The sequence below is a fragment of the Melozone crissalis genome, unplaced genomic scaffold (genome assembly GCF_028551555.1).
Source record: "Melozone crissalis strain CALT ecotype California unplaced genomic scaffold, PUWL_Pcris_2 ptg000088l_1, whole genome shotgun sequence".
NCBI lineage: Eukaryota > Metazoa > Chordata > Aves > Passeriformes > Passerellidae > Melozone > Melozone crissalis.
This window is the reverse complement of record NW_026535865.1, coordinates 4,205,230-4,225,364: the sequence shown is the minus strand read 5'-3', so window position 1 is coordinate 4,225,364 and position 20,135 is coordinate 4,205,230. Positions and strand designations below refer to the sequence as shown.

Genomic DNA, 20,135 nt, shown 5'->3' with positions numbered 1-20,135 from the left:
AAAAGAAAAAAAAAGGGGGAAGAAAAGAAAAAAAAAAGCAGAAAAAAAAGCCAAGTGGCTGCCACCACCCTGATCCCTTTGGAGCTCAGATTCCTCCTAAGCTCTGAGCCCTTCCTGGGCCCTGTTCCCTTCTGAGCCCCTCCGAGCCCCCGTGCAGCATGCAGGTGTAATAGAGTTCTGCTTTGTTTTAATACCTGTTTTTTTTTGGTTTTTTTTCCTCATCTGGTTTATTTTAACACATCACGATGTGTAGGAATCTCTAAATATACCGCAAATATAAACAAAACAAAAAACAAACAAAATTAAAACAAAAAAAAAAAAAAGAGAGAGGAAAATATATAATATATAACAGTAGTCTAAAACATAAAGTGCACGGCAATGGCTTTGCACGACTCTACACGGCCAGGGGGCCCCTTGACCCCTCATCCCACCCTTCCCATCGCAAAATTAAAAACAGAATCAGTGTCTTGATTGGCAAAGAGTGATCGGGGGGAAGGGGGCAGCGTCCCGGCAGCCGCAGAGTTCAACTCCCAGGTGTCCGATGGGATGGGCAGGGAGGAGGTGTGGCCACTGCAGCTTCGTGTCCTGGCGCTGGCCGGAGCAGGGGGTGCGGGCAGGGAAGGAACGGAGGGGCTCCTTGGTTGGTTTCTTCTGGTTTCCTTTTGGATTGCAAGCACAGTCCAGTCCCAGGAGAGAGGCAGAGCTGGGGCAAGGAGGGGGACACAGGCTGGCCCGGGCCCAGGGATGCTGTGGGGAGAACAGAGAGAAGAGGGTTAGGGATGGAAGGGGTTGCACAATTTGGGGTGCTGGCTGTGCTCCTGTCCCGGGGCTCCCTCTGGCACCTTGGCATGGGAGCAAGGGGTTTGAGATCCCTGTGCTGTCCCTGGAAGGTTTTAGGGAGTCCCTCAGCCAGGTGAGCCCAGCAAAGCAAAACCCCTGACTAGGAATTGGTGCCAAGGAATGTAATTTATGCCAAGGAGAGGAGCAATCCCTTCCTTCAAAAGGTTTCTAGGCTAAGGAGGGGAGTGACCCAGCCAGGCTTGGGGCAGGAGCAGCAGCAGGTCCAGGGGAGCCCCATCCCAGGCTCAGGCTGCACTGACTCCCCGCAGGTGACTCACTGCCCCCATGAATTAAAGATGGAGCTGCCACGGGCCTCTGACAGCTGCAGGGGGAGGATCCGGTTTTTATTTCGGGCTTTTTTCACACCACAAAGCTGGTCGTGATCCAGGAGATAACAGAGCTCAGCCCCAGCAGCGCCGTGACGAGCATGAGGCCGGGGGCGGATGAGGCTGAACATGACTCACTGCTGGCTCCGTTATGAATGAGGGGTGGGAAGGAGGGGACAGGGCTGGGAGCTGGGGAGGAAGGAGCTGCAAGGAGGGGGGGAAGCAGGGAGAGGGCTCAGCTTCCCCTGAAGTGGCTTGGGCATGGGTGACAGGGCCAGGGGTACATCCCATGGGGACACTGTGGGGCTCAGCATCCCTCTGTGCTCCCCAAGTGCAGGTAGGTGATGGTGAGGCTGGGAGCAGAGCAGAGGGGCCCTGGTGCCAAGGAAAGGGGCTCAGCATCCCACTGTGCTCCCCAAGTGCAGGTAGGTGATGATGAGGCTGGGAGCAGGGCAGAGGTGCCAGGGAAAGGGGGTGGCATAGCACAGCCCAGGAGGGGACAGAGATCACTACAGCACCTCTCACATGACAGGGCAGACTAGAGCAGAGCCAGGTGGGCACAGCAGGGCATTGAGAGGGTCTCTGCACCCCCAGCACCACAGGAAACCCAAGCCTTGGCTACCAGAGACTCTGCAGAAGGACACTCAGGATTTCTTTCAGAATCCAGACTACAAAACACCCTCACCTTCCTCGCCATGCCCACAGCTCAGAAACCCCCCAGCTCCCTCGGGCAGAGCCCAGAGTGCCCCAGCAGTACCTGGGCAGAGCTCACTGCTGCTTGCAGGTGGAGAGCTTGCGGATCTTGCTGCTGGCAGAGCAGGCCTTGCGGGAGGGGTTGGAGGAGGCGCTGGCGCGGCGCTCGCCCTTGGCCCTGGCGCTGCTCAGCTGCCCCGGCTCCGTCCCGTTCATGCACACGGCCTTGGGCAGCCCCCTGCCGCGGCTCTGCCCGTTCTGCCCGGCCTCCTCCTCCTCAGGCACCTGTCCTGCAAGGGAACGGCCACAGTCAGAGGGGGCAGCAGAGCCGCCATGGATCCTGCTCCTGTTCCTGCGAGGGGCGCAGGAGAGGGATCCCCAACCCGGGATGTGCAAAGCCGGGTGTTGGGGAAGGTGAAACAGGAAAGCCTTATAAATATGATTGCCTGGCAAAAGATTTTGAGAATATGGAAACTGTAAGTGAGATTGAAATGAAAGCAAGCTCTGAGATCCCTCAGTTACTGAACAACGGGAAAATAATGGCGTGGCTGAAGGCAACCCCCTTTTGATGGAACACCCTCTGCTTGCAGACAGCTCCAAGGGTCAGAGCAGACCCTGCCAGCTTGGCAGAAGGAGCCCAAAGAGGAGTTTTTTGGGTTTAAAATGTAACACAGTATGGTAATGTAATGATTCTTATAGGCAGTATGCAAATGCTATAGAATTTGTATATTGTACTAGATTGGTTAGTGAGAATTAGAATATTCAATACAGAAGAAGATTTATTGTATTGTAATGGGAACCTCACTCTCTTACCCCTTTTACTCTCTACCCCTCTCTCCTCTCAGGCTGCTCTGAGCTGTGGCTGCAGCTCCCAGCAGGGCCCTGCACCCAGGCCCTTTGCAATAAACCCCAAATTCCACGACCTGGCTTCAGAGATCTCAGGTCTCCGTCCATCCCCACCATCCTACCCCCAACACTCCTACAGCTGGGAGCCTGACACTGCCCCTGTGCCCTGCCCCAGAGCTCAGGCAGCAGCCCAGCTCCTCTGGGGAGCAGAGGGGCAGCAATGGATGAGGTCACCCCTCTTTCCTCCTGCCTTCTGTGCAGGTCCCAGCCCCAGGTACCAACCTGGGGGCACCCAGGGGCTGGGTGTGTTTTCAGCCTCTCCTGGCAGGGGTTCAGTGTGTCACCGTCCCCTGAGGGAACACCCCATGGGTGCCATCAGCCCTTGTCCCTCCTCAGCTCCGTGTGACTCAGCAGAGCAGGTGAAGAGCCATTTCCAGAGGCATCTCCTGCTGCCACAGCCGGGGTTTGGGGCACATCCCTTCGCTCAGGGAGTGACACGGGGATGGGGCTGCATCCCAGGGCGGGATGAACAGGAGCAGGGAGCAGCCCCCAGCCCAGCACAGGCTGAGGAGAGGCTTTGTCAGGCCCCTGGCTCCCCCCACACCGGATCCAGCCGAGGCAATTTCCTTCCAGCAGGAACGTCACGCTCCAGGGCCCTTCAGTTATGACTCAGAGGTTTGAGTGGAAGCAAAGGCTGTAAGACGATTATGTATAATTTTCTTTAAAGGATGCTCAATCCTTTCTCTGCCAAGGCTGGGCAGGACGTCAGCTCCGCTTGCGCCAACCATCACCCCACTGCTGGCACCTGGGGGGGCACAGGGCTGCTGGGAGAGCTGCTGCTCCTCTGGGGAACACATTGGGGGTCCCACCTTGTACCCCTGTGCCTTGCCACTGCCAGAGATGGGGAGGGATGGGTGTATCCTGGGTTACACATACAATTATTTCCTCCTGGATCTCCCCCTGTACCCTCCCAGTGTTGCCACAGCTCCCAGTCACTGCCTTGGGGCTGCTTACCTGAGCACTCCTGCCATGAAAACAGACAGGGAGTGCCTGACCAGGGACAGCTCCAGGGGGCTGGCAGCCAACCCTGGCACTGCTGGAGCTGGTGGCACCTGCAGTGGCACCACAGCTCCTGGCCCAGCCCACAAGGGAGTGCAGTGATGAGGGTGCTCTGGCGCCCAGTGCCTCTGGCACTCAGGCAGTGACTGGCACAGCAGGAGGATCAGGAGCACAAAGCTCATGGATTCCTCCAGTGCCTGACCCCTCTGGAGCCCAGAGGAACCACCAGCAACCAGCTGATGGCTGGAAAGGGTTCAGGAGTCCAAGTTCTAGAAGAGAAACATGGCACCAGAGTCTCCAGGCATGGGGCTCCCGTGGGTCAGGCTGCAGCACCCCAGAGCTCCAGGCTTTTCATGCCATCCCTCCATCCCACCAGCACAACTGCAGAGCCTCAAACAACCCCATTCAGAGCAAAGCTGAGCACTTCTCCTTCCCCTCCCTCGGCTGAACTCGGGCCAAGTCAATTAACATTTCTGACTGGGGAGGGAAAAAGAATCTATCCAAACAGCTCACTTGTCTTTTGTGTGACTCTTCCCTCCTCCCCTCCTTCCCCTGCTTCAAAAGCACAGTCCCGGGAGTCTATTATGGATATCACGGAGGGAGGTGAATCGTGAGCTAATTTTACCTCCTTCACCAATGACAGTTGCTGACGTTCAAATTAATGAAAATAAAAATTCAGCACGGGCTGAAGTCTTGGCAACTGCTGCCCCCGCGGAACCGCTGACCCAGCGCTGTGTCTGCCCGAGCAGCTCCTGCCCACCTCACCCTCACCACCAGCAGGGCTAAAAATAATATAAATAAAGGCAGAGCTGAGAGAGGAACCAGCAACCGTGGCTGCTCATCCCTGCCACCCCTCACATTCTTAATGGCTCCGCATCCAGCTCATTCAGGCACCAAAAAAGGTTTCAAAATAACACAGCAAAGAGGCTTTGAATTGCTGTTTGTCAGACTGAGCACACAGGCACGGTGAGCAGCCAGGAATGCAGCTTCCTGAGCACCAGGCTTGGCTCAGAAGCTCCAGTCCTGGCTGTGTTTTCCAGCCTCAGACTGAAAAACCCAGGAGGAGCAGGTGCTGCAGGATGGGGCTGCAGCAGACGAGGGGTTAATGTAGGACAGGAAAGAGCAGAGCTCAGCCTCAAGACCTGAGGCAGCACAAAAGCACCAAGCAAGACCAGGATGACCACATCCCTTCACTGCACAAGATGGGGAGAGGATTGTGCCTCCAGGCCACAGCCATCCTCTCCTCCATCCTCTCTGGATGGGATGTTTAACACCGATTGAACCAAGGGCTTGGAACATTTACATCTCCCCACAGAGCTGCATGAATCTTTAAATAACCCTTTAAAAATGAAAGCACTTCCTCAAAGCCCCTTCTTCCTCTGAAGAACACAGGATTTAATGAGGTTTCCTCTTTCCCCCCTCCCTCTCAAACCCAACAGCCACCCCCAACCATGAGTCACTCACACTCCTGCTCTGGCTGCCCAGCAGAGCCACAGCTGAACTCATCCCCCATGTACACGGGGGCTTTTCATTTATATTTTAATATGGGATCACTGGGCAGGTTCAAAGGGATGCTGCAGGAAGATTTTGGTGGAAAAATTCACATTTATTCCCTCTGCAGCTGCCCCCACCTCTGCAATGCCTCACAAACCCACCGAGGGTCTGTGCTGGGACCCTCCTCACCCTGCTCCTCCCATGAGTGTTGAGGGGATTCCTGCCCACCACAAACTCTGCACATCCCACCTCAGCAGCCCCTCTCACCCTTTAGATCTCTAATTCCTCTGAAACAGCACAAGTTACATAGAGAACATGGAAGATCTGCCTGTCATCTGCCATGACAGCTCTGATCTGGGTTTAAACGCTGCTGTTTGTATGAGGAGGGTGAAATTCCTGGCGTCAGTGTGATCCCTAACCTCAGATACCTGCCTGCATGGGGCTCACCCTGCTCAGCTGGGATGGACATGGAGCTGGGGAAGGCAAGGACCAGGCTGGGACCAGGGGATCCCCCAGGTGTGCCACATACCCTGAAGGCAGAGTCATTTCAGGGCTCTGCTCACAAATAACTCATTCTAGCAAAATTGGTCCAAAGAATTAACTGTGCTGAACAGCAGAGCCCAGCAGCTGCTGTTCCTGGGAGATGGGAGGAAGCTGGCACAGGGGTAAAACTGGGATGGGCATCCTGATTGATCAAATCAAGGACTGAGGAATCTGGAGTATCATGGCTCACTCACACCATTCCACAACCAAGAATCTCCTCTGCTGAAAGGATCATTCACACCTCAAGGCCTTTCCTTAAAAAAGCTTTAAACCCCCCGAAAAATCCCCCACAACCACTTCTCCCCTACCTGGTACTGTGAAGTCCTGAGTGTAGATGATATCATCTTCAATGTCATACAAGTCATCATCCTCTTCCTCATTGTAGCCATGCAGATCCTCCAGGTAAGGCACCGCCGTCATGCTCCTCCACCTGTCCTTTGTCTCAGGGCTGGGAGGGATGGGCACCAGCGCCTCTGCCTGAGCATGTTTCTTCCTAAACCAGCTGCAGAGAGCCCGAGGGCAGAGCTGGGTCAGTGCACAAGGCATGCAGGAGTCCTCCAGTGAGGGTGGCCCCAGCCCACCTGGATATTCAGAGCTGGGAGCTCCACCCGTGCCAGGTAAGGAGAAAACAAAAGGTCTGGGCAGGTGTCAGGATTGGGACACACTGGGATAGGACAGAACAGAGGGACAGGCACAAAGGGAAGCTCAGGACCATTCTCTCCATCACCAACTCCAGCCCAAACTACCTGTGAGTTAAAACAAACCAGCAGAGTTGCCAGAGCTCCTGAGTTTTGTAATCCAAGCAAGCAGGACAGAAGGAACTTCCCCTGTCCTGAAGCTGAGGCTGATCCAGCCCAACAGACACAAATTTAAAGATCTCAGCCTGAGAGGGGCACTTACTGCAGCAGTTTCCTCTAAAAGCCAGTTTGCACCAAGGCCACAGCAGAAATGTGAATACTTTATCTTTTTATCCCCCCCTGTCTCAAGGGACTCCTATCACCACCAAACCCTGTGCTGCCATCTGGCCAGGAAAGGATATCTGAAAGCTGTTCCTAATCAGATCAGGAATCCAGCAGGCTGCTTCCAGCAGCATCCCAGAGCCAGATGGGATAAACCTCTTAGGTTTTCATCGTGCTCCCATAGCAGAGCTCTGACTCCAGACTGTCTGGGACATCTCCCAGCGCTGCATGTGGGCACCCAAAGTTTCCTGGAAGGCTGCTGGAGCCTTCCACACTCCCAATGACCCCCTAGATGTGGGTGGGAGCAGAAGTTCCTCCAGCCTCAGGTACCTCTAACACAACTTTGCAGCCCACATGAGCCTGATGGGACACAAATGCTTCCCACCCTGCAGTTGGCATCCTGTAAACTCCTGGCCTCCAAGCACGGAGGAGGGCCTGAGCCAGCCCAACAACTCTCACCAACCTGAGCCATCTGGTTTTTATCACCCCAGTTCCAAATTCCTTTCAGGAAGGAAGGCTGAAGGCACCTCCTGCGCAGAGCTGTAATTATCATTTCGTTCTAAGTCTTACACTGCTTTGACAGCCGGCCTAAAAAAAAAGTGGGATTCTAACAAAACTATCAGGGAAAGGAGAGGAGTGAGGAGATAAACAAATGGAAATGCAGCTACTGGGACAAATCAGGCAGGATTCAAGGGAGGGGTGAATTCTCATCCAGAAACTGCTCCACCATTAGCATCTTAAAACTGTTTTTTCTCTGCAGCAATGGAGCTTTGCAGCCCTTGTTTGCAGGGAGGAAGGTGTTGTTCGGGAAGAGGGACATAAATTGCTTAAGATCTCATCTGGCAATTGTCACCTCCAGTCCCTGAAGGGGCACTATAGGAGTTAAAGCCCATCCCAGCTACTGGACAACAATTCTGACCCAGGGCCCTTCCCAGATCCATGGATGGCTTCCTTGGTGACATGCATGGCACACTGCTCTCCTAATGGGATCAATCCATTTCTCTTCTCTGGAGACTGTTCATTGAGGAAGAGGCTGCCAAGACAGCAAATCCAGCCTGGGCTGATCCAGCCTGGCAGGATCAGCAGCACAGAGCCAGAGGAACCACCAGCAACCAGCTGATTTAGCCAGAGGCACTGGGGCTTGAGGGATCCAAACTCCACACCAGAGACCTCAGGAGAAGGGAATATCCAGGACAAATGAGATCAGAGGGATGGCTGCTGAAAGGAGAATTTTAAAGGGAAAAAAAGCCTGGAAGTCTATGGCAACTGGTGTTTTTATTTTGCAGTATTTCAGCTCTGCCTCACTCTTCCCTCCTGTCCTACTTACCAGGAGAGTAAAAATAGGTTTTTATTAGCAGCAGAAACCTGAATCACTGTACTCCAGTCATTATGCTTCCATCCTCTGGGAGGTGATTTCAAACACTTGCATATGCATATATGGTAATGAGGATAGAGAGTGAAAAGAGAAATCCATTGAAGTTCTAAGAAAAATCAAAGACCTCTTGGAAGGAGCCTTGAGCAATTCTGTATGGAGTAGTGGAGTATTTGCTGGAAAGGATTTTCCAGCAGGGACAGACATTTTGCTTTTCTGTGCTGGTGCTGGAGGTTGCCACTGAAGATTTGCTCCTCAGCTGAGGACCACTGGCTTTTGGAACTGGAAACCAGTTCCAGAACTGGCCTGAGCCAGAAAGCAGCAGCTCCTGGTCAGTGATGGCCATGAGATAAAGCCTCTCCTCAACCCTGCCCTCACCACAACCCCAAACATGGGCTGGCTCAGAGCCCTGCTGATGAGCGTTCCACCAGTTATTCCCAGTTTCAGGGATGTTTTGTGCGCCAACTCCACTGGCACACTCACAGTTACCTGGTGCTTGTGGCAGCTGCTTTAACCTTGAGGGCAAAGAAAAGATTTTGGATCTCAGAATTGCCCCTTGTGCAGAACATCCCTCTGCAAGAAGCAGATTCCTCTCTGCTCTATGCTTCAAAGGGCTGGGAGTGGCTTAGAAATGCTTCAGAGTGAAGGCAGCAGTAGTAAGGGATTATTTCCTCCTATTCCACAAGCTCATTGAGGAGCCTGCAAAGCTCAGAAGCCCCAGGCAGCAGCAGCACAAGTGTTAATTGTGATCCTGCTAGGCAGAAGTGGCCAGACAGCTGCTATCAGCCACAGGGAGATAAGACACCAAGGGTCAAGGACTGAAGGAAAAAAACGAATCTGGGTTGCCCAGTGCTTAATGAGCCTGTTTAGTTTGCAGTTCCCAAGCTCAGATCTCCCATCACAAGTCCTCCCTCTGCTCTTTTCAAGTCCTGGTATAAGCAAGGTTAAAATAAGAATCTTGTAAGCACAGCTGCAGCTTTCCAACACTCCCAGCTATTCACTTCCCATTTGGGTCACAAACATTGCACTTGGCTTGGTTTGCACAGGGATGGCTTTCTCTGAGAGCAGATGCCAAGCTGCAGATCCCTGCCCTGCCAGCCAGGGTCAGGATGAGCAATTCTCCACCTCCTGTGATGCCATGTAAGGGCCTCGAGCTCCCTGGAAGGTCACTGTCACCACAAGCAGCAATGAACAGGGCTCCAGTTTAGCTCAGCTCCCTCACAGGCAATTGTGGAAGGCACACAATGTCCCAGGGAAAGGCAACACACATACACACAGCAGTGTTCCTGCAATCACATTTCCTCACATAAATTCCCTGCCCTACAATCCCCATCCCAGGAGCACCAAAATTTTTGAGATATATATATAATCTTGCTGGATCAAGAGATGTCCAAGCTCTTCAGTCAGGTTCAGAGCAAACAAAAGTATGAAAACAGCAGCTCCTCCCAGCTGAGAGCAGCACCAAAGGTAACAGAGATCTGGATCAAGAGATGTCCAAGCTCTTCAGTCAGGTTCAGAACAAACAAAAATATGAAAACAGCAGCTCCTCCCAGATGAGAGCAGCACCAAAGGTAGCAGAGATGGCTCAGATTCATGCAAGAAGTTCTGGAGATTCAGTACTTTAACACACCACGTTACAAAACTGATTTGCAGAAGGTGGGTAAAAGAAGGAAACATCCCTTCCATGAAAATTGAGCCAGGTGCCTCAGGAAGGAAGAGGAATGCTTCTTTGTGTCCTGGCACTCCAGAGAAGGGATGGGGAAAGCTCACAAGTGCACAGGCAGCAGCAGAGGCTCAGAGAAGCCTCTCTCCCTCCCTCCAACACAGCCCAGCAGCACAGTCAGCCCCTGCAAAGGAGCCCTCAGCAGCACCACAGGGATTTCCAAGGGGTTTAGCACCCAGGTTTGAACAGCACAGCATCCCAGAGCCCACAGCAGCTCCAGGAGGAGAGCCCAGCCTGCAGTGAGGTTAATTTGCACCTCCACTAACAAAAAAGTGGAAGTGCCTCCCCTCTCGTGCTCTGAACTCCTGCAATGGGATCTGCGCCTGAACAAATTAAGTGTGACACTCGTAGAGAGGGAAGGGAAGATGGTTGCCTTGGAAACAAGGGACAGAGGTAGAATTCTGCATCCACTTCATCACTTGAAGTGCTGCAGCAGGTCAGTGAGTTAGTAACAAAATGCAGTGTGTGAGCAGGAAGTCCTTCAGCAAAAGCACAGGGCAGAGGGGAGGTGGTGGATGATCCACAGGGAGGAGGTTGGAACTCCTGAGATCTTGGCAGCTTTTCCTCCCTGCCCTACAATCCCCATCCCAGGAGCACCAAATATTCATAGAGCTGAGCTATGAGCACTGGTTTTCCACTGAACATCATTCCACTCTGATCATTCCAGGGAAAGCAGGTTTTCAGGCTCTTCCACTGCTGCTTCAGGGGCTGGTTTCTGGCAGTTCCTAAATTCTGAGATGACAGGCTGGGAGAAGTTGAACTCATTTCCATTTCCAGCTCCAGGTCTGCTCTGCACGGACTGGGATGAACAGAGCAGCATTTTGCTTTGTCCCACTCCAGTAAAAGTGCAGAGACAGGAGTTTGATGCAGTTCAGCTGCAGGAGTGCGGAGGGAGGAAAGCAGCTGGCAGGGATGAAACTCAGCAGACTCTTCCTCCAGCATTCCTCTGCTGCTGCAGGGGCAAAAGCATTTGGAATAGCTGACAGGAATGATGGGAGGAATGGCTGGATTACCATTGCTGGGCTGCCTGGATGCCTTCCCTGCAATGGGAATGCTCCCTTGGTGCTTTCTCAGTGCCTCTGATTTTATCCCTGATCCCACTGCAAGGGCCTTCACACTTGATGGAAGTGGGGAAGGATGGATGCTGGGACACTCACACAAGCTCTGTGATGCTTCCCTTGGGACCACTGTCCCTTCCCACCATCCTGACACCAGCCTGAGTGCAAAACCCCTGCCTGGGGCCCAGGGGCTGCTCCTGCTGCTTTCAGAGCACTTTGATGATCCTTCACTGTCCATATGAGTGAATCCCCAGGAACAGCAGCTCAAAGACATAAAAGGAGACTTCCAGCAGCATAGAAAGGCACGGGGTGATTCTGGTTTGAGATGGGATCCAGCCCAGCAGGGCAGCCTGGGGAAGTTGCTTGATGTTTTTCTGGTTTAGTTCCTGTCCTTAGCACATGCTTTTGCAGGGTGGAGTGCAGAGAAACCCACAATCATTAATGATTTAGTCACCCCAATAGATGAAATCTAAGGGTTCTAGAAATCAAATGTCTTCTTACTAAAGTGCTTTCCCAATCCCTGAATGGCTGCCTGCTGTCCTGACTGCTGTGTTCCATTTACAAAAAAAAAAAAAAAAAACAGGGTCAGGTTAAGCATCAGGGCTAAGCTTCTATTTAAAGAAAAGGCAGGAGAACCAAGCTCTGGATTCTTTAGCACAAAAAGAAGCTAGACAGACACATCCAGGGCCCAGGCCACAAGCTCTGCTGTGCTTGATGTAATTACTAGATGCCACAGCAGGAGGAAGGAGGCAATTACCAATAGGGGAGAAAAGCCTGTTAAAAAGCACTGGCTAAGCTCACACAAAACTACTAAGAGCCTAAGCCTTAGAAATGCTCCTGGTTTGCAGGTAGAGCCTTTCCTCAGCCCCTCTTGGTGCTGTGGGATGAAAAACCTCAGCACAGCAGCTGAGGAGCTCGGTGGCTGCCCTGTGCTCCAGTTTCTTCAGCTTTCTAACTACAGGCAGCATCTCTGGAGACCCCTCTGTGCTGCCAGCTGGGCAACACTGACACCAAAAAATCACTGCCACGTGGGAGGAGGGCAAAATGGAGAATCTGGAATTGGGGAAGCAGCTCAATCACCTGGCAGTGACCCACGAGGGCCCAGGGCAGCTCCTGAGCTCAGGGGTGGCCACTGCAGCCACAGGAAGGGAAGTGCTTTTAGTGCTTTTCTCAACACCTACTGATGACTCCACAGATTAATTCCTGCTTCTTTGCAGCGCTTCCTGACAAAGCAAGGCAAGCTGGTGCCCTCTGGTCATGGCCACTGGTGCTGGGAGGGAAAGGCAGCATTGAATGGGAGATGCCTGTGCCCAGAGCACCTGAAACAACCCAGGCATGGGGCTTGGCTACTACAAAAGAGTCCTTACAATTAATTAATCACCTGGGAAGCTCCATAAGCCTTGCCTCCCCAGCTCTGCTTGCACCCTGGTCCTTTCCAATCCCTGCTGGAGCTGGTTCCATTTGCTCCCTGTGGAACCCCAGAGCATTTCAGGCCTGGCTGTGGCTCCTTGGGCACCATCACCTGACAGCACATTGCTTTTCCAAAGAGGAAAGCAGCGCTGTTCCTGCAGCATGGAGTGGGCTCAGCACCACCCTGGATCACATCCTTGCTTTTACAGCTCCCAAAAGCATCAGGGAAGGCTCAGGGGCCAAGCAGCTGCAGTCCAGAGGCAGCTCTGCCTGTCCTCAGAAGCACTTCCCATTCCAAGAGCAGATAAGCTAATGCAGCCTCCACAGTGAGGCAGCCTCATGATGCTTTTTGTTCTTGTACTTTTATCCGCCCAGGAAATCTCTGCTCAGAGCCTGCATGTTCAAACAGATCCTTAAAAAAACCCCTCAGTGATAACGGGGCATTTCCCCCCCTGACTATGGCACGGAAAATGGGGGAGGATATGGGGGAGGGAGGACTGTGATATTAAAGAGAAAGAAAAAAAAAAAAATTTCCTATTGTCCTGGAACGCTTTTCCACATGCTGACTCCATATGGAGCAAATACCAGGGGATATTTCTGTCCCCAGACTGGCCAGAACTAACACACATTACTGAACAGTCCTACTATAATAACACAGCCTTCAGGACCTCCTGTTCTGCTCCATTAGGACTTGCTGGCCCTCTGGAAAAAATTATCCAGAACCCTTAATTATCCAGAAGCAGGCATGCCACAAACAGACTTCCAACATATTCCTTATTTACTGCTTAGCAATTCCAGTGCTCCACCGGATGCTCTAATAGGAGGAAAAAAGCCAAGTGGAGCTTGCCAGAGCCCCAGCAGAGCTGGAGGAAGGAGATGTAGTGACTTGCATGTGTCTGCTGTCAAAAGGAAAACAGAAAGTGAGAGCAGGAGCACAGGTAGAGGAGGAGCAGGAAGAGAACACTCACTTGTGCTGCCTTATCTGCTGTATTGAGAACCTCTTGGCTGGGTCGTATTCAAGCATTCCTGAAAAGAAGAAAAAAAGTCCAGGTGTGATCACAGACACACTCTCAGTTGAGTCAAAGCCAGCACAAAGCTCTGCTCTCCCCTCCCTGACAGCCCTGCTGTGCCCAGTCCTGGCAGGATTTGCTCCACCAGCCACAGGAAACTCAGCATTAAAACCCAATCCCATTGCTGACCTGTTCCAGTCTGTCCCACCTGCAGGTACAGCCCATCCCTCCCTCCCAGGGCAGGGACTGAGGCTTGTCCAGCCCTCAATCACAGCTCCAATCAAGATTTTTGCATTTCAGAGAGAATTCCATTGAACCTCCTCCATGGAAGAGCCAAACCCCCAGGCACAGCATATGTCCACAGTGTCCCAGATCCTCTGGTCTAGTGGAATTCTATTCTGAGATACAGCAGGGGAGAACCAACAACAACAACAACAAAAAAATCATCCTGATGCCCATTCCTGTGCCCTGGCCAGGAATTGGATTTCTGGGAGCATCTGCTGATCATCATCACTAGACCAATTCCTCTGGTCTAGTGGAATTCTATTCTGAGATACAGCAGGGGAGAACCAACAACAACAACAACAACAAAATCATCCTGATGCCCATCCCTGTGCCCTGGCCAGGAATTGGATCTCTGAGATCATCTGCTGAGGTAGCTGGGGTGGGTGGTGAGCAGAGCAGGGACAGGAAAAGCAGCTCATGCGTATTCTCTCTGGGAGAAAGGGAGGTGGATTCCTTAAACAGCCTCCTGGGATGCCCACTCTGCTCCACTGCCTTTCAGAAGCTTCACAACTCAACAGAAGGGAAGGAGAAAATGTTGTCATGTATCTTCAGAAATGAGCCCATGGAACCCTGAGAGTTTCATCCAGCAGCATCCAAGATATTCTCCAGTGAAGGTTCCAGGAATATATTCACCTCCTGAACATTAACAAAGCCCCATGGCTGAACACTACAAGGAGTTTTGCTTTTACTGGGTGATCTGTTGCTCCTGAAGCACTGTGAAATCCTGAATAGGTTGCATGAAGAATGAGGGTTTGGAGATGGGTTGGAACAGGAGGAACCCATCACCAGCAACAGGAAAAGTTTGGGAAGCAGCACTCACTGTCAAACAGGAATTCAGAAAGTCAGGACAGGAGCAAAGAGTGCAGAGTGCTGAGGAGAGCCAGGACAAGGACACACTGAGAACACAAAGGTGGGGGATAACTGGGTGGACATTTGGGAAGCAAGGGCTGGAAAGACATATCCTAGTACAAGCAGGGAGCTGCAAGGGCCCTGGAGGTGAGAACCTACAATTCAAAGGTCATGGAAGAGATAAATCACCACAGCACATATGTGATACCAAAAACTGCTCCAGAACATCTTCCCTGTCACTCTGCTCATATCACATCAGATCAGGGCTTGAGCAAAGAGGGGGGATAGGACAGTATAGTGAGGAAACAGTGAAGTTATTTCACCCCCAGAACCCAAAACACACTTTGCCCTGGCAATTTGGGAAGGTTTATCCATGGTAGTGACAGCATTAAGAGCTTTAAGGCAGATGGGATCACTGCTGATCCACATGACATCACATGAAGGAAGTTAAAGCAATCCAGGAAGAGCTCTCCAGGTCACAGGGCAGAGCCCAATTCCTCACAGTTTTGGATTATTTGGACTGGGTTTTGAGGGTGGAAACTCTACAAAACCCACCCCTGCCCTCCCCACAAGTGCAACCTGTTCCAGAGCTCAACCCTGGCAGCAAAGGAGTTTTCTCACGTTCAGATGGAATTTCTCCTCACATTACAGAAAAAGAAAGAAGTTCAGAGGAAAAAAAAACCCATCCCACACCTAATTAAAGAACCTATTAATAAGATGATCAGACAGTTTCACAGCTGAGCTTCCCAAATGAGTTGGCTTTTTTTTTCTTTTTAAGAAATAGGGCTGCAAAGAGCTCTCACATGAAGATTAGGGGACAAATATTGGTTAGGTTCTCTTATTCATGTTATAAGAAACAGGAAGTCAGGACACCACCCACTCCCCCCACTGATTTATTTAAAAACCACACTTCAAGGTGTTTTTGAAACTGAAGGCATTTACCAGATGAAACTGGTACAAGCAGGAGAAGAAGCTGAAGGTAAATCATTAAAAGAGCAGAAGTCACAAACAACCACAGCACAGGGAGCTGTTGCTCTGAAGCCATTAAAAAGGCAGAAGGAAAATAACCGAGCAAAAGGAATTTTTAATTCAATGAAAAATGACCACATTTGGGGCAACATCTGAAAGAAAAGCGTCCTCACTGAAAATGTACATTCATACATTCAGCTCTGAGTCACTGGTGGCAGCTCTGTGGCTCAAGTCCTGCACTGAGGAGAGGCTTCAGCAAGACAAAACATCATGTTCTATTCACCAGGCAAGTCATCCTGGAGCGCCCGCCCGCAGCCGCTCGCGGCCATTTAGGGTAAAGACTTCCCTGGAGTTTATCTGCGAGCAGGGATGGGACAGCCTGTGCCAGGGAATGCTTCAGGAGGCCCAACTCTGAGCTCTGCTCCCCAGAATTCCCAGAGGATTTGCTGTGTGCACACAGGGGGGGCCACAGAATCACTGAGTTCAACAAATTGGCTGATCCCCAATTTGTCACGCTGAGGGTTGTGTCCAGGTGTTCTTTGGAGACCTCCAGGGATGGGGGATCCAAACCTCACTGTGTGCCTGACAACCCTTTCCATGAGGAAATCATTCCTAAAATATGAAATCCCCTCATTGAGAATTATCAGGTATTAAACTGATAAGAACAGACAGCACACAGCTATGCCCACACAGGGGTATGGTGTCCTCTGCAGCACATCACCAGTTTCAAAATCCTTGCAAATCACAAGTGACAACCCAGAAATTTGAGATCATGGATCTGCCCTGAGCTCCTCACAAGCCCCAGCCCAACCCAGAAATTGGAGATCATGGATCTGCCCTGAGCTCCCCACAACCCCCTCATCACGCTCAGTGATCCTGGACAGGCACAGCTCCAGGGCAGAATTCCTGGAGCTCAGAACACAGGGCAGTCTCAGGTGTGGGACTGTTGAGGCAGGAAGAAATCCAACAGCAAAATTAACAGGCTCAACCTGGATTGCATTTCAGTCTCCAACTTGGATCAATATTTAACAAGCACTGTAAAAGCAGCGTGAGGCCAATCTGTAAAGGAGGCAGGACCTTCTCCCTCTCCCTGCACTCAGCTGGCTGCTCTGGTCACAAACTCCCTCTGCAGGCAAATCTTGAGCCTGTGATCTAGGCCAGGCCTCTGGAAGGGCACACACAGCCCTGGGGACCCCTGCCACAGCAGAATTAAAGCATCCCACTGTCACCAGGATGCATCCTCTCACTGTCCCAGCAAGGGAAGGTCGTGGAAGTGACAAAACAAACTGCTGAGGATCCAGCCATCATGTCCCAGGTCTCAGGGCCTGGAAATCAATCCAGATGCTGATTAATGCAGAGCTGCAGCCTCAAAACTTCCTCTTCCAATAAAAGTCTATTAGCCCAGGAGGAGGAAAGCTGACCTTGTGCATTTTTCTGGTCCAGAAGCAAAGTGCACAGGAGTTGATAAGCCACGGGCAGATGCTGCCAGAAGAACCTTAAGACTATTTATAAACCCTTGTGCCCTGACACATCTCTCCTGACTGCACACACAAAACAGCACCAGCCCTTCTTTCCATCCCTGAAGAGTACAAATAAAGCTTCATCCCTGATTAGGGAGACAAAATGAGGAGCAGCATCCCAACTAATCTGGAGGATATACTGTCATGCGAGTCTCTTTACAAGCTAAATACCACTGAAGCTTTAAGTCCTCTAAACTCTGCTGTTCTGCAAAAAGGGAACAAAGATAAGAACAAGCTCAAGGGGAAGAAAAAGTAAAGACACACTACAAAAGTAGTCAACAGAAGAACAAAAAAACCTTACAAAGTGTGTTTGTGTTTGCTTCATAGCCTGGCTGTGGTGCCTGTGGTCAGCACAGCCCTGGCAGACAGAGGAAATGAGCACTTTGCTGCACTGAATTCTGCCTCACTCAAACCCAGACCAGGCACTGTGAGGGCTTTTAGAGCCTTTCAAATCAACACAAAGATGAGACAAAAGCATCAGAGCGACAGAGCTGAGCTGGGGGGTGTCTGTGCTGCTCACACAAACACAGCCACCCACAGTATCTGATCCACAGGCAATGGATTCAGCTCCAGCCTGCTGCAGGAGGAGCAGGCACCCACCAGGAAATGCAGATGTTCTGGAGGAAAAGCAGGAACTAAATAAAGCATCCAGGTTTGTCACCATAGCTACGTGGTGCCACGGCTGCACAGCTCAGCCCTGGGCTTCAGCAGATGCTGGGGAGCTGCTCAGGCCTCCAGAGCAGGCAGAGCTGGGGCAATCCCACCCCACAATTCATCCCTCTCGAGGCCACCTGGCATGCTGACCATTGGAAAATGTGCAAGCAAGGGGAATATCAGAAGGTTATGCCAGCTTTTGCAATGAAGCAGCTTGTACACAGCAAAATGAGGGGGAGAAGACTATTCTCAGGTGGGAGAGAGGACAGGAAAAGGGATCCTTAGGGCTTCCCACTGCCCTGAAAGAAAGGGGTCTGGTCACCTCCTCCCAGACAAGCTCCTCTCCTTGCCAAACCCACTCTGTGGTGCACAAGCACAGAAAGGATGCAGATAGATAAACAAACTGACAGCAGTGAGGATGCAGAAGGAGACTTAGGCTGTAAGAGATGGACAAAGGGCACCACATTCAAGGCTCTGCCATGTAAAATCAGGCAGAGGGAAGAGTAGGTAATTCTGGCTCCAGCTCTCACGCAGGGGTGGGAAGAGAACTAGGAGGGGAGTTATTGTGCTAATGAAGCACAAGATTTTAAGCTGTCGATACCCTCAGCAGAGGAAAAGAGAAAACTGCCACGCTCCTTTTCCCTGGGGGAAGCACTAAGTGCAGCTGAGAGGCTGATCACAAACCTCCAAGGAGTTCTGCTGGATGCTTTAGGAGAAATGCTGCCGGACCAACAGGACTGCAGGGTTTGCTGCATTTGGGCAATTCCCAGCTGATTAAAATGCCACATTTGGAGTCAGCAGTGACAAGCCAAATGCCACAGAGAGCTCAGGCCACTGTTCCCCGGGGCTGGCAGGTACAATGTGAGGCACATCAGGCCACGAGCAGCCACTGTGTCAGGCTCAGGCAGATCCCGGCTGTGCCGAGCGCCATTGGAAGCGCTGCCTTATGTAACGCCTTCGGAGAGCTGCTAAAGCTGGCTAATGCTTTTGGAAACACATGGAAATAACTGATTTCATCATTGGCACGGAGCCAGGCAAGCTAAAATAACCTCCGAGGGGGGCTGCGGGGGTCTGGCAGCTCCGCGGTGCCGAGGGGCCGGGGGAGCCCCGGTGGCGGCAGCGGAAGAGCTCGGACTGACAGCACCACCTGCCGCCAGCACGGCCGGCACCGAGCCAGCAGCTGGGGCTGTGCAACGAGCCCGGGGCCTGAACCGAGCCTGGGCCACTGCACCGAGCCTGGGGACCTGCACCGAGCCTGGGGACCTGCACCGAGCCAGCAGCTGGGGCCGTGCAACGAGCCCGGGGCCTGAACCGAGCCTGGGGCACTGCACCGAGCCTGGGGACCTGCACCGAGCCCGGGGACCTGCACCGAGCCTGGGGCACTGCACCGAGCCTGGGGACCTGCAGCGAGCCAGGAGCTGGGGCTGTGCAACGAGCCCGGGGCCTGAACCGAGCCTGGGGCACTGCACCGAGCCCGGGGACCTGCACCGAGCCAGCAGCTGGGGCCGTGCAACGAGCCCGGGGCTCTGCACCGAGCCTGGAGATGGGGCCTGAACCGAGCCAGGAGCTGGGGCCATGCACTGAACCTGGGGCCCTGAACACAGCCAGGGGACCTGAACCGAGCCTGGGGACCTGAACCCAGCCAGGAGCTGGGGCTCTGCACTGAGCCCAGGGCCCTGAACTGAGCCTGGGGACCGGCACTGAGCCCGGGGACCTGCACGGAGCCAGGAGCTGGGGCCCTGCACTGAGCCTGGGGACCCTGAACTGAGCCAGAAGCTGGGGCCCTGAACTGAGACCAGGGGAACTGAACCGAGCCAGGGGAACTGAACCCAGCCCCGGGTTACCTGCACCCAGCCAGGAGCTGAGGCCCTGCACCAAGCCAGGGGACCTGAACTGAGTCAGGAGCTGGGGACCTGCACTGAGCCTGAGGACCTGCACTGAGCCTGAGGACCTGCACCCAGCCCTGGGGGACCTGCACCCAGCCCTGGGGGACCTGCACTGGGTCAGGAGCTCTGCACTGAGCCAGGGGACCTGCACCAAGCCGCCAGGAACCTGAACTGAGTCAGGAGCTGGGGACCTGCACCCAGCCCCGAGGGAACTGCAAACATCCTGAATCTGAGGGCTGACTGCTCACAAAGAGCTGAGGAGAAAGCAGAGGATGGGCCTGTGCTGAGGGCTGGGGAGCACAGCAGCACCCGGCTGTTCTGCTGGAGAGGAGGCACTGGGAATGCTGGTCAGGCTCTCCCACAGGTTGGAATTGCATCCCAGCTCCTGCCGAAGAGGCTCACCAGGCTGCACAGCACAACTGCTGCCCTGCCTGACTCAGCTTCCACAGGTAGAGACTCTTCAGCACTAAACATCAAGCTGCTGAAATAAGTGATGGGAATAAAAAAATAAAAAAAACCCCACGACTTTCTCCCCAGAAAGTGCCACTCTCCTGGTCCTCGTGGTCCTATCCCAGCCCTGCTGTGAAACTGGGCACTGCTCCAATATCCTGCAGCTCTGAATTTGGGGGGAAGGAAACA

General features: G+C 52.7%; 1 protein-coding gene across 1 annotated transcript in view; it reads right to left on the bottom strand.

Moving 5' to 3' along the window:
- Window positions 1–198: 198 nt before the first annotated feature.
- Window positions 199–20,135, bottom strand: part of STK11 (serine/threonine kinase 11) — a 32,220-nt gene continuing 12,283 nt past the window's right edge. Inside the window, exons 7-10 of the mRNA XM_054291152.1 lie at window positions 13,292–13,349; window positions 6,110–6,303; window positions 1,924–2,149; window positions 199–747 (exon numbers count right to left, since the gene is read on the bottom strand). Coding sequence (XP_054147127.1) covers window positions 1,935–2,149; window positions 6,110–6,303; window positions 13,292–13,349 — 467 coding nt within the window. The 3' untranslated portion in view covers window positions 199–747; window positions 1,924–1,934. The remainder of the gene's footprint in view (window positions 748–1,923; window positions 2,150–6,109; window positions 6,304–13,291; window positions 13,350–20,135) is intronic.